Below are 15,154 nucleotides of genomic sequence, written 5' to 3'. Positions count from 1 at the left end.
ACTGACTTTTGTTCGAATGCTCATATTTTCCCCCCAATCCCGTTTGGGTTCCGCTGCCCTATGTTTAAACAGTCGTGATCGGCGAAAAAAAAGTTGTTTTATTTATTTTTAAAACAGTTTGCAATGCCAGTGGCCTTCTACTTGGCCATTGGCATGCTTCCTCAATAATATGCAGCCTTTATCTGGAGCTGTCATAGCTCCACTTTGGAATTTGCAGAAATGTACTTGGTTAGTAACAGAGTACATTTCTGCAGATTGCACTTGTCTTGCACGGATTATTGCAAACTTCCTGAATTGCAATATCACCTCATTTGCATGGATTTCTCCAGCAAATAGGGTGATTTGCATACCAGGGCTTAGTCCGTGCAAGATTAGTGCTGGAGCTCTCGTGCACGCCCCTGCCAGCTGTTCCTGGATCACATGGCAGACATATTGCCTATATGAGCTACTGCACTCATCTCGTGCAGGCTTTTGAGAATCTGGGGGATAATGTTGAAATATATTAATAATAATAATAAATATGTTGGCAACTGTGAGTGAAAAAGTAATATACTCATAAGAAATATCCAAATAAAAAAAATTATAACTGAGCTGTCCTTTGTTGTAATATAGGTATCAAATAAACATAACTATTTAAACCTGGGGGGGGGGGGTAGCATCTAACAAGCTGCCACAGCAGCTCTTTGTATTCAGTCTTGTCTTCCCATGCACCACTCCTAAGATTAAGTACAATCTTCTCCAAAATAACAAATAAAAACTGATCTGCAATACTGCATTCTTCCTACATGGTTTCCTGGTAAGCACTGCAGTGCAGCAGCATGTATCCATGGCATGTTTATAACAATATTTTGAGAGGTCAGGGTATGAGGATGTCACGGTTAAACAATACAGATAAAGGGTTCCTGAGTGACCTTGAGACACTCTCCAATGATTTTTTTGGAGAGGGGTTACAGCCATAAAGAAGTAGAGGGGATGGCTAGAGATGTTAAGGTATTTAGAAGAGATAGAGCTGTACCATACTTCTCAGAAGACAGACATGTTGCATGACCCCCTGTGTCCAGCAGGAGGCAGACTCCTCGGACTCTTTCCTATGCTAGTGATATTAGACATATTAAAGATGTCATTTTTTCTAACTGGGGCATCCTGACCTCAGATGATCATATAAAAGATCTAGCGGGCAAGAGACCCACGTTTAGTTACAAAAAAAAAAAAAAAAAAAAGTCTTTTAAAGCAACATCTGTGCTACAAGGATCACAGTAAAGCTGTAGATATTAGACAGGCCCCCATGGGGACGCATCCCTGTGAGCGATGCAAGTTTTGCAGTCACATAGATACATCACATGAATTTAAACATCCAGTCTCTAAACATATTCTTTCTTTTAGAGTTACTGTGGATTGTAGAGCTAAGAACTTGGTTTACATTGCTACTTGCAAAGAATGTACTAGTTTTTATCTGGGTAAGACCAATAGAATGTTCTATGAAAGGATTAGGGAACACATTTATGCAATTAGGAAAGGTGATTCCACTAATGCCTTGGCAAAACATGCATTAGAGTCTGGCTTTACACATTGTTTTGGTTTCAAAGCAGAGTAGAAGTTATATCAGAAGACTCAAGGGCCGAAGACCTCAGGAATTTTACAGAGGAGAGAGAGTTGCATAGGATTTTAAAATTTTTGGCTGACAAGAAACAGGGACTAAATGGTAAGGTTTCTTTAAGACCTGTGCTGAAGTCCAAGGATTTGCCTAGGTAATTATTGCTTTTATTTGATAGGCTAATTATCAAATTAGATAGACCCAACATCTTCCCTTTGCAGAAAGTCATAAGATTCTTTCCCTGGTAGTCCTGCATGATTCTTACTGTAACCCTAATCATCACTCACACTTGACGGTTGAGATCCTTGGCCTATAAACACTGGCAGATGTACGCGTAAAGCGTGAGCACTTGATAACGAACGGCTGTGTTTGTGTCTTAACCATCGCCATTTTGTGTTGCCACTCAGGTCTCATAAGTCTTCAATTAACTGCCCCCCCCCCCCCGACAAGATGAGTGCAAAAAGAAAGAGCTATTCCGTTGAGTACAATAAATGAATAGTGGAGGACTCCCGGGGAAAGAATCTGATGGCTTTCTTCAAAGAGAAAAGTTTAGATCTCCGAATGGTTCGAAAATGGCGTGCAGCATATGTTAACCTCAGTCAACAGGCCGACGAGTGAAATGCAAGTGTGGATCAGGTCGACAACCATTATTTCCTGAGCAGGAAGCCATCGTCTGTGAATGGATTGCTAACAGGAGAGCAAAGGCTTTGGTTGTGCGCAAGGCTGATTTTCAAACATTTACTCTTGCAATGGCACCAGTTAGAAATATCCCCAAAAGTTCAAAGCATCACAACACTGGCTTGATGGCTTTCCTCAGTGATATGAACTGTCTCTAAGAAGATCAACAACACTGTTCAAGCTGGAAGATACTGAAGTTATTAAATGTGAACTTGCATTCAAGTCCTTTGTTGATGGCATCGACTTTTCTAAATACCAACTCTCCAACATGATTGCTATGGATGAAACTGCAGTGTTTATAGGCCAAGGATCTCAAACAACAATTGATCAGAGAGGTGCCTTGTCAATCTACATTCCCTCCACTGCTTACGAGAGTGCACGCGTTACATGTATTTTGGCAATTCATCAAGATGGAAAGAAAACCCCACCTCTAATCATTAGTAAAGAAAAGAAAGATAAGATTGAACGTGTTTCAGACATTTACATTCTGAAACCGAAAAAGCCTGGTGCACACAAGCAGTTATAAGGAAGTGGGTCGATGTAATGCTGCCACTTGTTTTGCGAGGTGGCGAAAGAGGTCTGCTAGTCTGGGATTCAGCGAGCACTCACTGCGCTAAAGACATGAAGAAATTCCTTGCATGAAGAAGAATAGATCAAATAATGATTCCCGCAGGAATGATGGCCTACCTCCAGACTCTTGATATTGCAATAAATAAGCCATTCAAGGACCATTTGTACATGGAACTCAATGACTACATTGAAAATAGAATGGAAAGAAATCAGCATGGAAACTTTGTGAAGCCTAGCCTGCAAGAGGTCGTGACTTGGGTGAAAAATGGGATAAAAATCACTGACAGCTGTGTTGCCAATCCACTACGAGCAGGCTACTTGGACAAGCAGTGCTCATTTAAGGAGAGCTCTATTGCTAGCATAACAGATTGGGGCCAATGGTCCCAGAGTCGCAAGAAATTCAGGCCAGAATTCAGGGGTTGGAGACTTATGACAATGTTCCAGAAGAAGATGACATGACTGTATTTAAATAACTTTTCCGTTATTGGGGCAACAGAATGGATTGCTTCTGTTTTCAGTTTTATTCCCATCCTCCAATACATGTGTATTGAGATTTTCCTGCACTTTCTGTTAAGCATGAAATATTGCACTGTGAAAGCCAAGGTGGAGATATTCTGAAGATGAAATGTTTGCTGCACTGTTTATGTAGAATTCTCACACAACTGTTAACGCGTTACTTAGAACTGTTGTCCAATAACAGAAAAGTATCAAATAAATGTCAATTTGTGTACATGAATAAAGAATAAATGTCGATTTCTGTACATGAATAAATGTAGATTGTTGTACGGGGAGGGGGGGGTAAATAAGGCATCCCCTGATAAGCCTTAATGCGTATTTCGGCAAGGGAAAAAAAGACCCGGTCTTATTTTCGGGGAAATACGGTAGCAACTAGGTTAGGGTTTCCTTTCAATAAAATAATGATATCATTCAAAAAAGTATAACTTTACATGTTGGAAAAAAAATCTGAAGAAAATACAAATTATCTTTTTCCATGAGAGAAACGCTAAGTTGGGAGATACTGGGGCACATGCTACCCTCAATTGTCACACTTTTAATTTGTTTAAAAAGCTCAGCCTCAAAGAAGATGTAATTGTTTCAAAGGATGACATCCATAAAATTCATGATTAACTTAATGTCAACCGAGGTTAAAAAATTGAAGGCGAGAAGGGTCTCATGAAACAATTCTAAGCCCATACCCTGATGTATACAAGAGGAAAGATCAGTCACACATCCACTGTCAGAAACAGAAAGTCATCCTCCTCCCATAATTCAGGTTTTAATCTACCAAGAAAATCCCATGAATCTTTGAGCATATGCATGCCCACGTTTTACACCTGTTTCAGTAATCTGTCCACATGACAGCAAAGGGGTAGGTTTTAAACCCATGTGCTGCAACAACTGTCCTAAAAGGAGGTCTTGTGCACCTTAGGAATACCAAAAATTAGAGGAATAAATAATAGCTACAGTAATTTCCCAAAAATTGTATGTCGATAATTTGACCTTGCATCAAACAATCTTCAAGGTATTTATCATTTTTGTTTGTATGCAACATGCATACATTCATTTTTCAAAGCTGCTGTATAAATTTCATTATGTAAAATATTTAACGTCACCTATATAGTCAGTCAAAGTTGTTTCATAAATTCTTAAAGAATTATCAAGATCATAGACTAACTTACTTTCTTTGAGTAGAAAGATTATGCACTCTAACTTCCATCTTTTTAGATGTAAATTGCCTACAGAACTCATCTTCACGTGTATTTATGAAGGCTTGAAGTTTAGGGTTCATAACAGACATGCTAGTACTCTTCGCTTTGCTTGGTGTTGAGTCCACGAGTGCTTGAGAGCCCTGCCTTGCATGCCTCTCAGGTATAAGAGAGGTGTCCTAACACAGCCAAGCACCATCTCTTCAGTTACACCCCGTCAAGGAACTGTCATCAAGGAATTTGGCCAATGGTATATGGATGGGCATAAACCTTTTGGCCCTGGCTCCATGAGGAAATGTTTATCAAAGATCCTTAGTGGAAGCCTATAGGTTATTAGCAAGTATCACTGACACCAGCAGCAAGAGAGAGAGGAGTCATTTGATACCACACGTGGGGTTGTATAATATCATCAGAATGCCTTTTAAAATAAAAAAAATGCCCCAAACAACTTAAAAAAGCTTTGTAAATAATATCCTAGCAAGGGCTGAAGACTATGGCAAAACAAAAGCAACATACCAGAGAGGTGCTGACCAAATTAAAGAGAGAACTGTGATAGCTATAAAGGCATATAAATGGTAGAACCAATATCAACAATTACTTTAAGCAGTCTTGTTTGCTGATCTTTTGTGATACTGCAGCACCCGAGTATCACTTATAGATTGGCCAACAAATCGATATGTGATAGGTACTACGGTGCCACAATCTACTCCATTGGCCACAAGTATGCCATTGTATGGGTTTTAAATATGCACAGTCGACACCAGTTAAGGTATGACTGACAAGGGCTAAAGTCACTTGATCAACACTACTGACTCCAAATAATACAAGTAGAAGATCAGCCTTAAATGCTTACAACAAATGTGCACTACTGCCTCAGGATATGACAAATGCCTGCCGCACCCAAATAAATCTTGCACGAAACAACTGTAGAGTACATTTCAGTGCTATCTTACTGACAGCAAGCAAAAGTTAGCCAAGGTAATTTTGTATACACACACACACACACACACACACACACACACACACACGGGCGCAAACACACATACACAGAGGCAAACATGCACATATTTACAGTGCTTCCTCAAAGTAGCCAGTGATAACCTTCGAGTTCCATTGCTCCCTTTCCTGTCTTTTTGGTAAGCTGTCTCCAGCTAGACAAACCTAATACATCAAAAGCAGCTGTTGTTTCAATACTCGTAGCAAGCAGTAATACTGTTCCTTTTATTCAGGCTGCATCTGAAAACTGCCTTCTGAGTCATCATACATGTAGTTTATATTCAAACAGCTTCTTAAGAAAACTGAACTGAAAGCATATAGAGCTGTTGAGATATAAAAATAGATGTACTGCTTCAGACACAAGCTAATCATTTTCATCAGCTGGTTTTAGCAGTGGTGTTAATCCCTCCCAATTCAAGTTTCTGCATATTACAGCAGAACTTGATCCAGGAGACAAAGCTAATTAAACGGTCACACTATGCTCTATGTTCTAGAACACAGGGACAGGTCTTCTTGAAGGTCAGGGAACAATAAGCAGTGGACCACAGGCATAGTCGGTAGCTTACAATTCTTTTCATTAACGATAGTACACAAGGCTGCATATGTATTACCTGGATGTAACTGTTGGGTTACGTGTGAACAGAACTACAGAGATCTGAAATGTCCATTTACTGTAAACAATGGAACATAATGGTGCTATATATTCTCATATGTCTTAAAATTACACCGTTCAAGAAAATCAGAAGATATTAAATGTTATTACTACTATTATTAATAATAATAAAATAATAATACAAACAGATGATTGTTAAGTGAACTATACAGTTTTACCTTTCTGGAGCAAGTTCATGGTGCCAAGGTTGGTTATGGTTTATACAAGCAAAAGCTCAGATTTGATAGAGGATGTCAGAGCAGATGAAAATAATATATTACAGCCTAGGTTGACTTCCACTGATTTGAAACTCTAAACAAACATCATGCCAGTTGCAGCCTCTCTGAATTTCAAATAGACAATATAAGGAATGTTAAAGGCACGCAACAGCATGATACTATATTTAATAACAGAGAGATAGAAAACATATATTATACAATGACTGGCCATTAGTGTTCCAAAATGTGCACTCTGATTGTCCAGCTCAACCAGCGTGCCCATTGTAAATCTGACAATATACCAACGGAAAAGGTCCGGTCACCCGGACTTTTTTCCCGTTGGTATATTGTCCAAGTTTTAATTTTTTTTCTATTAAAAAAAAAAAAAAAAAAACCTGTAGCCCTGACTCCACACATACGAGAAAGACAGCCTTAAGAAAATACAAGGAAAATTAGGTACGTTATATAAAATTAAATACATGTACCCTATTTCCCTTGTATTTTTTTCAAGTGGTCTTTCTCGCATGTGCGGAGTTGGGACTGCAGCTCTACCCCTAAATTGCCCCAAACTAAAGAAAAACAGAGCAACGGAGATCTTCTTTTCTCTATTGCTTACTTTCCAAAGCACTGATGTACTGGGTATGCATGGGGACACAAGTCCAATACACATGCGCAGTACATCAAAAAAAAAGCAACAGGATCTCTACGAGCCACAGAAGGACAGCACGGAACCATTATACAAGGACATTATTTAAGAAAAGTAAGTATTTTTTTTTTCTTAATGTCATTGTACAATAGCAATAACCCACGTCTGGGAATGGACAATGCTGGATTTACCCACGGTTGCCTTTGGTCACTTGGGCTTCGCCCTAGTGCCCAAACCACACCAACCATGGGTAAATCCAGCATTACCCACACCCAGACATGGGTTATTGCTATATTATTTCATCCCTGTAGATAAGCAATAAATCTAGCCTACATTTATGGAATGTATAGACTTCAAATCCTCTTCATATAGGACTGCAACTGCTAGGCAGGCAGCAAAACCAGGGTGTTGACCTCAGAAGATAGGCCATTGAGAGGAAATAACCAAACACTAACATGAAGCAAACCATACTTATAAAGTAGAAAACTGTGGTAGGCAAGGCAGCCAGAGAAGTGCTATAATGTGATTTTTATATATATATATCTTATCTTTCTCTCTCAGTATATATATATATATATATATATATATATATATATATACACGTACACACACACACACACACACACACACACACACACACAAAACTAGGCCTTCCACATAATCTTCATCCTCCTCATCCTTTTCCCTATTTTTCATGAGGATGGGATGTTGCATCAACTGTCACCTCTCTTAATTAAGTGCCACTCTCCTACCAGCTTTAACAGTCATGCCCACATCTCACACATCTTCTGTAATTCATCTTAACAATTATTCAGCTGATGTCTTTGTCTGTTCTTAACTATCTTAAAATCTGCTTTATCAGATTGTCTTTTCCTCTCTTGTATGTTTAACCAAATCACTTAAACTTGATCTTCTGGACTTTCTTTGCAGTTGGAGATACTTTACTTTGAACTCTAATGTACTAATTTCTTCATCTGTACCACTGGTGCATCCTACTACTCATTTCAATCACTCTCCATCACCTCAATCGTCTTCAGCTGCTCTGCATTGATCATCCAAGTTGATAGGTCATACAGAAGCATTGGTTGCACCACTATTTTAAATTCAACATTTCAGCCTCTTTGGCATTCTTCTGTCACACTATCTTCATGCCAGTTGGCTGTAGTGCTTCTGATTCTAGTTTTGCCTTTCTCATTCAGATTTCATTTTTCCTTAGTTGTACCTCCAAGATACTTGTAGCTGCTAACTGGTTTTGTTATTCCTTAAAGAACCTACTGTACTGAGCATATATGCTGTGGCTTCAAACAAACCTCTTTCCCTTATTTTAGCGCACTTCATACTTCTAGTGTGGGTTCTCCCTCCTTTTTCATTATGGACTGTGGAGGTGGCAGTACAGTTTCTGTGGGAACTTCTACAGAAGCTTCTTGAAGTACCCCATCCATTGCCCTTGATGCCTTCTGGACTACTGAACAGATTGTTGCTGGTGTCCTTTACAGATGGTGTTTTCTGAATATATCCTTAATCTTTCTCTCACTCGCTTGCAACCAGATAAAAGCTGTTTGTGCCATCTCCTGAGTCACTTAACATAAGCTGGTAGAGGTTCACTGACCCCTTGTTCTTTGTCATAGTGAGTGCCACCTTAGCTCATTAGCCAACCAGTATTCTTGATGATCCTGATATGTCATCTCTATCTTCTCCTACTCATCTTCTTTTTATTTTACACCTTCCTGGACTTGTGTTTCCCATCATCAGCTTTTCCCATAGGTATAAGTCTTAAAAACAATGAGGTATTTATTTTACCAAAGAAGCAAAGGTGCTTAATGTACGTTGACCTCTAAAATACAGTTAAGCATATTCCACAGAATAAGTATTTGTTGGGAGATAGAGAAGGCATGTATGATGACCTGAAGTAAGTGTTGGAACACTCTTCCTGCTATACCATTTAGAATTGGGTTGTGCAATTAACATAATAGTTGTAGAGAGGGTGTGGGTTACTCAAGAATGCAGTTAAGATGTACTGCTACACTTCTCATGCATCTTTACTTCATTTAAATTTTTGGCTATTCTCCTGATATTACAGCTGCATGCTCATTTGAAAAAAAAAAACACGAAGACAGTTTCAGATATTTGAGGCTTTAATTTGACTATATAGAGAAGTTCTCTTTAGGAGCCCACTCACAAAATAATGGCATTGTTAGTGTGATATGGTCTAGTGCCAGCATAGCTAGCTGGAGTTTTGTAAAGAATGATATCCTTTGAATATCAAACTGATGTGTACAGGATGCTTGTGTTACAAATGTATTGGAATTGTATGGAACTTGAATACCAAACTGACTTGTACAGATGCTTATGTTACAAATGTATTCTAAGTGTATGGCATTTGAACATCAAAATGTATTTGCAAAGTTGCTAGTGTTGAAAAATTATCAACAGTGGGTCCTGCTGGAAAGAAAGGAAACATTCATGCAAGTAGTAACTGATTAACTGTATATACTATAACTGAGAACATTGGAAGAGTTAACCAGTTAGCTTACTTTAAGAAAAATAAGGGAAATGCAAATGATCTGTTAAACCATTAAAATGGCATCCCACGGTGATGAATAGGACTGGAGACAGTAGGTCTGGAAGAAGCCATTGTTTATTAGCTTCACTAAAAACAGGGTAAGTGCTGTGATTGCTTCTTGGCCTCAGACCTGCCATAAACATTAGAAAAACTATTCATTTTACATGTCTATGCTAAATTCCTCTCTCAACTTCAAAAGGGGATAGTGTAGGGACAGAATCAGGTGACCAGATTACGTCATCCTGCCAGCCCTGGAAATAATATTTTTTAGATATTACAGGGAGTAATCCTTGAGTATTGAATATTCTGTGTTGAGTCTGACAACAAAAAGAACCACATCATCTGCCTTGCTCTATTAAGTAGGGAATAGTAATTCTCCTAGATTCAGTCAGGAGAATACAGTGAAGTTTAGTTTAGATATTGTTTTTATTTGCCTGAATCTGTCCATCAACGTTATTTTCCCAGGTGTGTGTGTGTGAGCTACTGGCAGCAGGGACAAGAAGCACTGGCTTCACAGAGAGGGTGCTGGATGTCTTGGTTTGGACATTCAGCTTAGGACTTAACCCTGTAGCTGTGCTAGTGGGGAGCCTTATTGGGGCTCTGGAGAGAGACAAATATAAAAAATTCCAGACCCCGGGCTGACTGCATTCCTTGTGTGCTCTTAAAGGAAACTGTATTGATGCAGACAGCTGCATCTGGAAATGCTGTGTGCATCCATTTGTATTCCAAGTGAATGTCCCTCTCCAGTGTCAGTGGTGATGATTCATGCTCCTTGATTACTGGTCCAGTGTGGGGATGTCACCGTTACCACTGCTAATGATTTACAAACTCCAGCAAAGCATTCTGTGTAATTAAATGAGTCTTTAAAAAACAGCCACTTAACTTACTTTATGGTTTCACTAATCATCAATGTTAATTTTCAATGTATGGTAGTGAAAAACAACTGATAACTTGTCTTACTAAGACACAAGGCTCTCATGTTATTACAATTAGCTTAGACATATAGTATATTGCCTACTAATTTAGGTACTGAGGTACTGTGGTATCAGTCTTTCATGAGGAGTTTTCAGGTTCATAATCTTCAAGGAAAGGAAAGCAGAAGTCGTCTGAAAAAAAAAAAAAACACTTGCCAACAAAAATTAAATGCAAAAATAACACACATTCCACAAAAATGTGTAGTTTTGTATTCTATATGATGAGGAGGTTACAACCATCTCTAAAGGTTTGCTATTTACATTTGCTAGAGAACGTGCATCATACACTTTGCTATATCACGGATACTGCAGTAGAAAGGACAGAAGATACTGTAGCAGAAAGGACAGGAGATAAGAGGCTACAATCCTTGTAGACAATCTCACTAAATAGGTATAATGCTGTATATACTGGGCCTGACTACGAGGGTATAGATCAGTGCTGGACTGCAGTTATATGGAGTACAAGTTTATTATGCATGGTAACATCATATAATATGTACTGAATTGCTGCACATAACAGATCTCCCTTGAGATTAACAGTACAGTGACAGCTCAAACCAGAAGTGATAATATTCTGATGCTTTTTCAGTCATTGAAGGGATAGGAACGTGCAGGAAACAGTACCAAAGAAGTAAACAGACCATGGGAATGGCACTGCATTACTGCAAAACATCAGTTTTACACAAAGTACATCTACAGCCTCGTATTTTTGTGCGTGTATGTGCTTAGAGTTTTACAGTAAAATGTAATATACAAGGACAATTGTTATAAACATTTAATTTGTGAGGATTAATTGAATAATGTAAATAAATTACTCACGAGTTGAAAATTACTATGTTGTCTATTATCTGTAGAAAGAACCTGATTTTCTGGACAACTTTCACACTCTGGCAGCACAGTTCAGACAGCAGCGAAATTTATACATCATTTAGTGTTTTGTTTTATAAAAAAAAAAATAATCAGATTTTAATTTGGTCCTGTGAATTTCAGGGTCAAACTCAAACAAGTCTGGCTTTCTTTATCTTAAATGGATCTGAAAAACCTGTGAAATTAGTTCCATTGCTACTTGAGCTGCGTTAGCAGCATTCTTACCAACGAAGCCTAGATATCATACAAATATTTATTTAAACATTTGTTCACCGGGAGAGCCCGACTGGGACGTTCCAGACTCATGTCTTTTGAATGTGGGAGAAATTCTGAGCACCCATAGAAAACTCACACGTACACAAAGAGAGCATGCAGGGAAGATACGCCAGCCGAGAATCGAACCAGAGAACCTCTTGCTGTGAGGCGGCATCCCAGCCAAGAATCGACCTGGAGAATCTCTTGCGGTGAGGCGACAGCGATAACCGTTGTGCCACTGCTCCGTTTATACTTTAGCTTGTGTGGGGGGAGTACTAAACAGTGACCGCAAAATACATCCTTCTGCTGTATGTGTTGCACTTTTGCACTATGAAGAGGACTTTTCTTAGTGGTTTAAACAGCATGTTTAAAACAAATTCATACAGGGACGAAAAAAAAAATTTAGTTTCTGTCTTGTCATTACTTTTTCCCCCAGAAGTTACATCTAACTAAATATCAAAGAGTTGGCACGCATAAACCGCACCGGGTCAGACATCTAACTTTGTTTCTAGAAATAATACTCCCCATTTAGTATGCAGAGCCACCTGTCCATGTGACTAGTGACTGCCCAGACCAACTCCATAACACGGTCTTCACCACAGACTAAATAACTTGTCATAAGGTAAATACATTGGCATTTTTGTCCAGTCATGTTGAAAAAAAAACTTTATATAAATCCCACTGCAGCTAAGTTCATGTTTTGCCAAAGTAAATAAGTTTAAAACAAAGGCTGTAAATTTACCTGCTCCTGAGCTTTAATGATGTTGTTGATTTCATAAGTGCACCCGTTTTTTGAAGCCTTGTTATATTCACCTAATGCAAACGCAGCCATTTGTTTTACTTTGGGATTATTAGGGTCCACATCTTTAGGGGCACCAACAAGCTTTGGTGGGTCTGACAGAACAGATGTTGAAAAGCAAAGACAGATCCACAACCACCAGTGGATCATTATCAAACTTTGTTGCATGAAACGAGATCTCCTGTAGCTACCTTCTTGTTGCATCAAGACTGAGCTTTTTCTTACTGACCTGTTAATGAAGGAGATTAATGATTAAATGCAGAATTTCAAACCCAGAAAGCAGAAGTCTTGGCCTTGGAAAAAACTATTGGTTATCTTTCTGTTTTTCTATGAAATATGTGAGGTAGGGCTGTTTTTCAATACACCTGTTGCATAGTCTGTGTAAAAAAACATCGGAAGCGTTTACAGAAAGCTCTGCAGCTATATACATACAGATCATTAATGTACTGCTTGTGTGATTACAAAATTACCCTACATAACAGCCAAAGTTTAATGTAAAATAATTGCAAGTATGCTTGTATGCTATGGAGCTAAAAATCTTCCCAACTGAAATACTGTTCCAACTAAAACAAGGCAGCCAAAGATATAAAGCCAGTTTTCTCTGTAATCCCCATGCAGGTGTCTGCATCCTTGTATCACCCACTTAATATAATCAGGTCTGCAGTCATTCCATCTTGAAGGACAGAAACCAGCCTCAAGCACTTAATTTGGCCATTTTGCTTTTGCCTGTATTGGGCCATCAGACAAAGTGACTACTAGCATCCTTCTTTTTCTTTCAGCTGTCCCCATTATAGGTTCATAGGTTCATACTAGGCTATCTGCCCTAGGGCATTTATAAGCCTAGCCAGAGTGTGTTTGGCTTTCGCCACCCATTTTAAATTAATTTTGCTATGCCTTTTTTTGAGGTTAGTATACTGTGCCTCTGTCTAACAGTGACACAGAAGTGATAGCCGGGGTAAACCTACGATCTCCCATCCACTCATCAAGATTCCTCTTGAAGAGAGTCAATGTGGGACTCTGCCTAACCTGGACTGGGATTTTATTCCAGAGTGAAGGGAGCCTCTGGGTTATGAATCTGTCCCTCCAGCATGTCCTATTTATTTCAGTGCTGAGGTTCAAGTCTCTCGAGCGTAGCTCGATGGGATTTGGATTTTCTGAGGTGCAGCATGTCCATTAATTCCAGGTTGGACATGGCTTTATACGTCAGGCACAGATCGCCTCTGAGCAGGCGGTATGCCACTGAGTAGAGCTGGAGTTTCTTTAACCGGGCAGCATATGGCATCTGTTTGAGCCCTTTGATCCTCTTGGTGAGGTACTTTTGGGGTCTTTCCAGTTGCTGCAGGTGTCTGGTAAGGTACATCCCAATACAGGCATTGTACTCAATTATGGGCCTGATGAGGGATGAGTAAAGAGGTACGATGACCTCCCCTGATCTAGATGTGAATCCCTTCATGATTAGGTGGGCTATATAAAATGTTTTTCTAACCACTTTGGCCACGTGGTTGTCAAATGAGAGATTGCTATCAACTTGGGTCCCCAGGTCCCTAATGACTTCTTCTGTACTTAATGGATTACCACCTATGTGGTAATTTGTGGGCACTTTGTTTTTGCCAAAGGGGATGACTATACACTTTTTGGCGTTTAGCTTGAGGCCATGGCTCTGGCACTAGTTGTCTGTTTCTGTGAGGCCCTTTTGGAGGATGCTTGTGTCAGCTGGAGAGTTGATTATGGCGCCCAGTTTGCAGTCATCTGCGAACTTGGTCAGCCACAGTCCTTCCGTGTTGGCCTGTACCGCTGAGAAATATATACCGAACAAGAGACGTCCCAGGACTGAGCCTTGTGGGACGCCACTTGTAACTGGTTTGGAGTCTGACATGGCTCCAGCAATTCTAACCATGTGGGTTCTGTCCTTGAGCCAGTTTGCAACCCATCTAGTGACATAGGGGTTTATATTTAAGCTGGTGAGCTTATCTATAATGCCCGACTGGGGTATTGTATCGAAGGCTTTTGCGAGGTCCTGGTTGGCTATGTGGACCACCTTCCCCTCGTCAATGGCCTTGGTGACTATTTCAAAGAAATCAACCAGGTTTAAGAGGCAGGATCTGCCCTTAACAAAGCCAGACTGGGTAGGATCCAGTGTCTGTAGGTCCCCAATATCTTTATTTATGAGGTCCATGATGATCCTTTCCATAGCTTTGCAGACCAAGCTAGTCAGGCTTATGGGGCGATAGTTTCCAGGATCCGTTGAGGCACCACCTTTGTGGAGAGGGACCACTGTTGCTGTACGCCACTCTTTGGGTACATATCCTGTAGTAAGGCTAAGATTGAACAGTAGTTTTATGTTTGGGTTTAGCTCTTCTTGGAGTTCATGTAGGACGGAGCCCGGGACACCATCTGGTCCCATTGATGCTGTGTTTTTTGCTTTGGAGAGCGCGGCTCTTACCTGAGCATCTGAGATGTCAGGGGGGCAGCACTCTGTTGGGATAGATATTTGCCCTTTTGGTGGGGAGAGGGGGGAGAAGTTTGCACTGAACCTGTCAGCTAGGATGTTGGCAATGTCTGTGGGCTCGGTGTATTTTTTGTCATTTTGGACTAATTCTGAGCATATCTGGGAATTCCCACCCAGGTTCCTAACA

At 39.8% G+C, this 15,154-nt stretch overlaps 1 protein-coding gene across 1 annotated transcript in view; it reads right to left on the bottom strand.

The window, feature by feature from the left end:
- LOC122789424 (cystatin-M-like) overlaps positions 1 to 12,785 on the bottom strand; it is an 88,490-nt gene extending 75,705 nt beyond the window's left edge. Inside the window, exon 1 of the mRNA XM_044056879.1 lies at positions 12,462 to 12,785. Coding sequence (XP_043912814.1) covers positions 12,462 to 12,722 — 261 coding nt within the window. The 5' untranslated portion in view covers positions 12,723 to 12,785. The remainder of the gene's footprint in view (positions 1 to 12,461) is intronic.
- Positions 12,786 to 15,154: the final 2,369 nt, after the last annotated feature.

The sequence above is a fragment of the Protopterus annectens genome, chromosome 1.part2 (genome assembly GCF_019279795.1).
Source record: "Protopterus annectens isolate FY-2018-M chromosome 1.part2, PAN1.0, whole genome shotgun sequence".
In the NCBI taxonomy this organism is placed as follows: Eukaryota; Metazoa; Chordata; order Ceratodontiformes; family Protopteridae; genus Protopterus; species Protopterus annectens.
The sequence above is the reverse complement of the archived record's forward strand: the minus strand, read 5'-3'. Positions and strand labels throughout refer to the sequence as shown.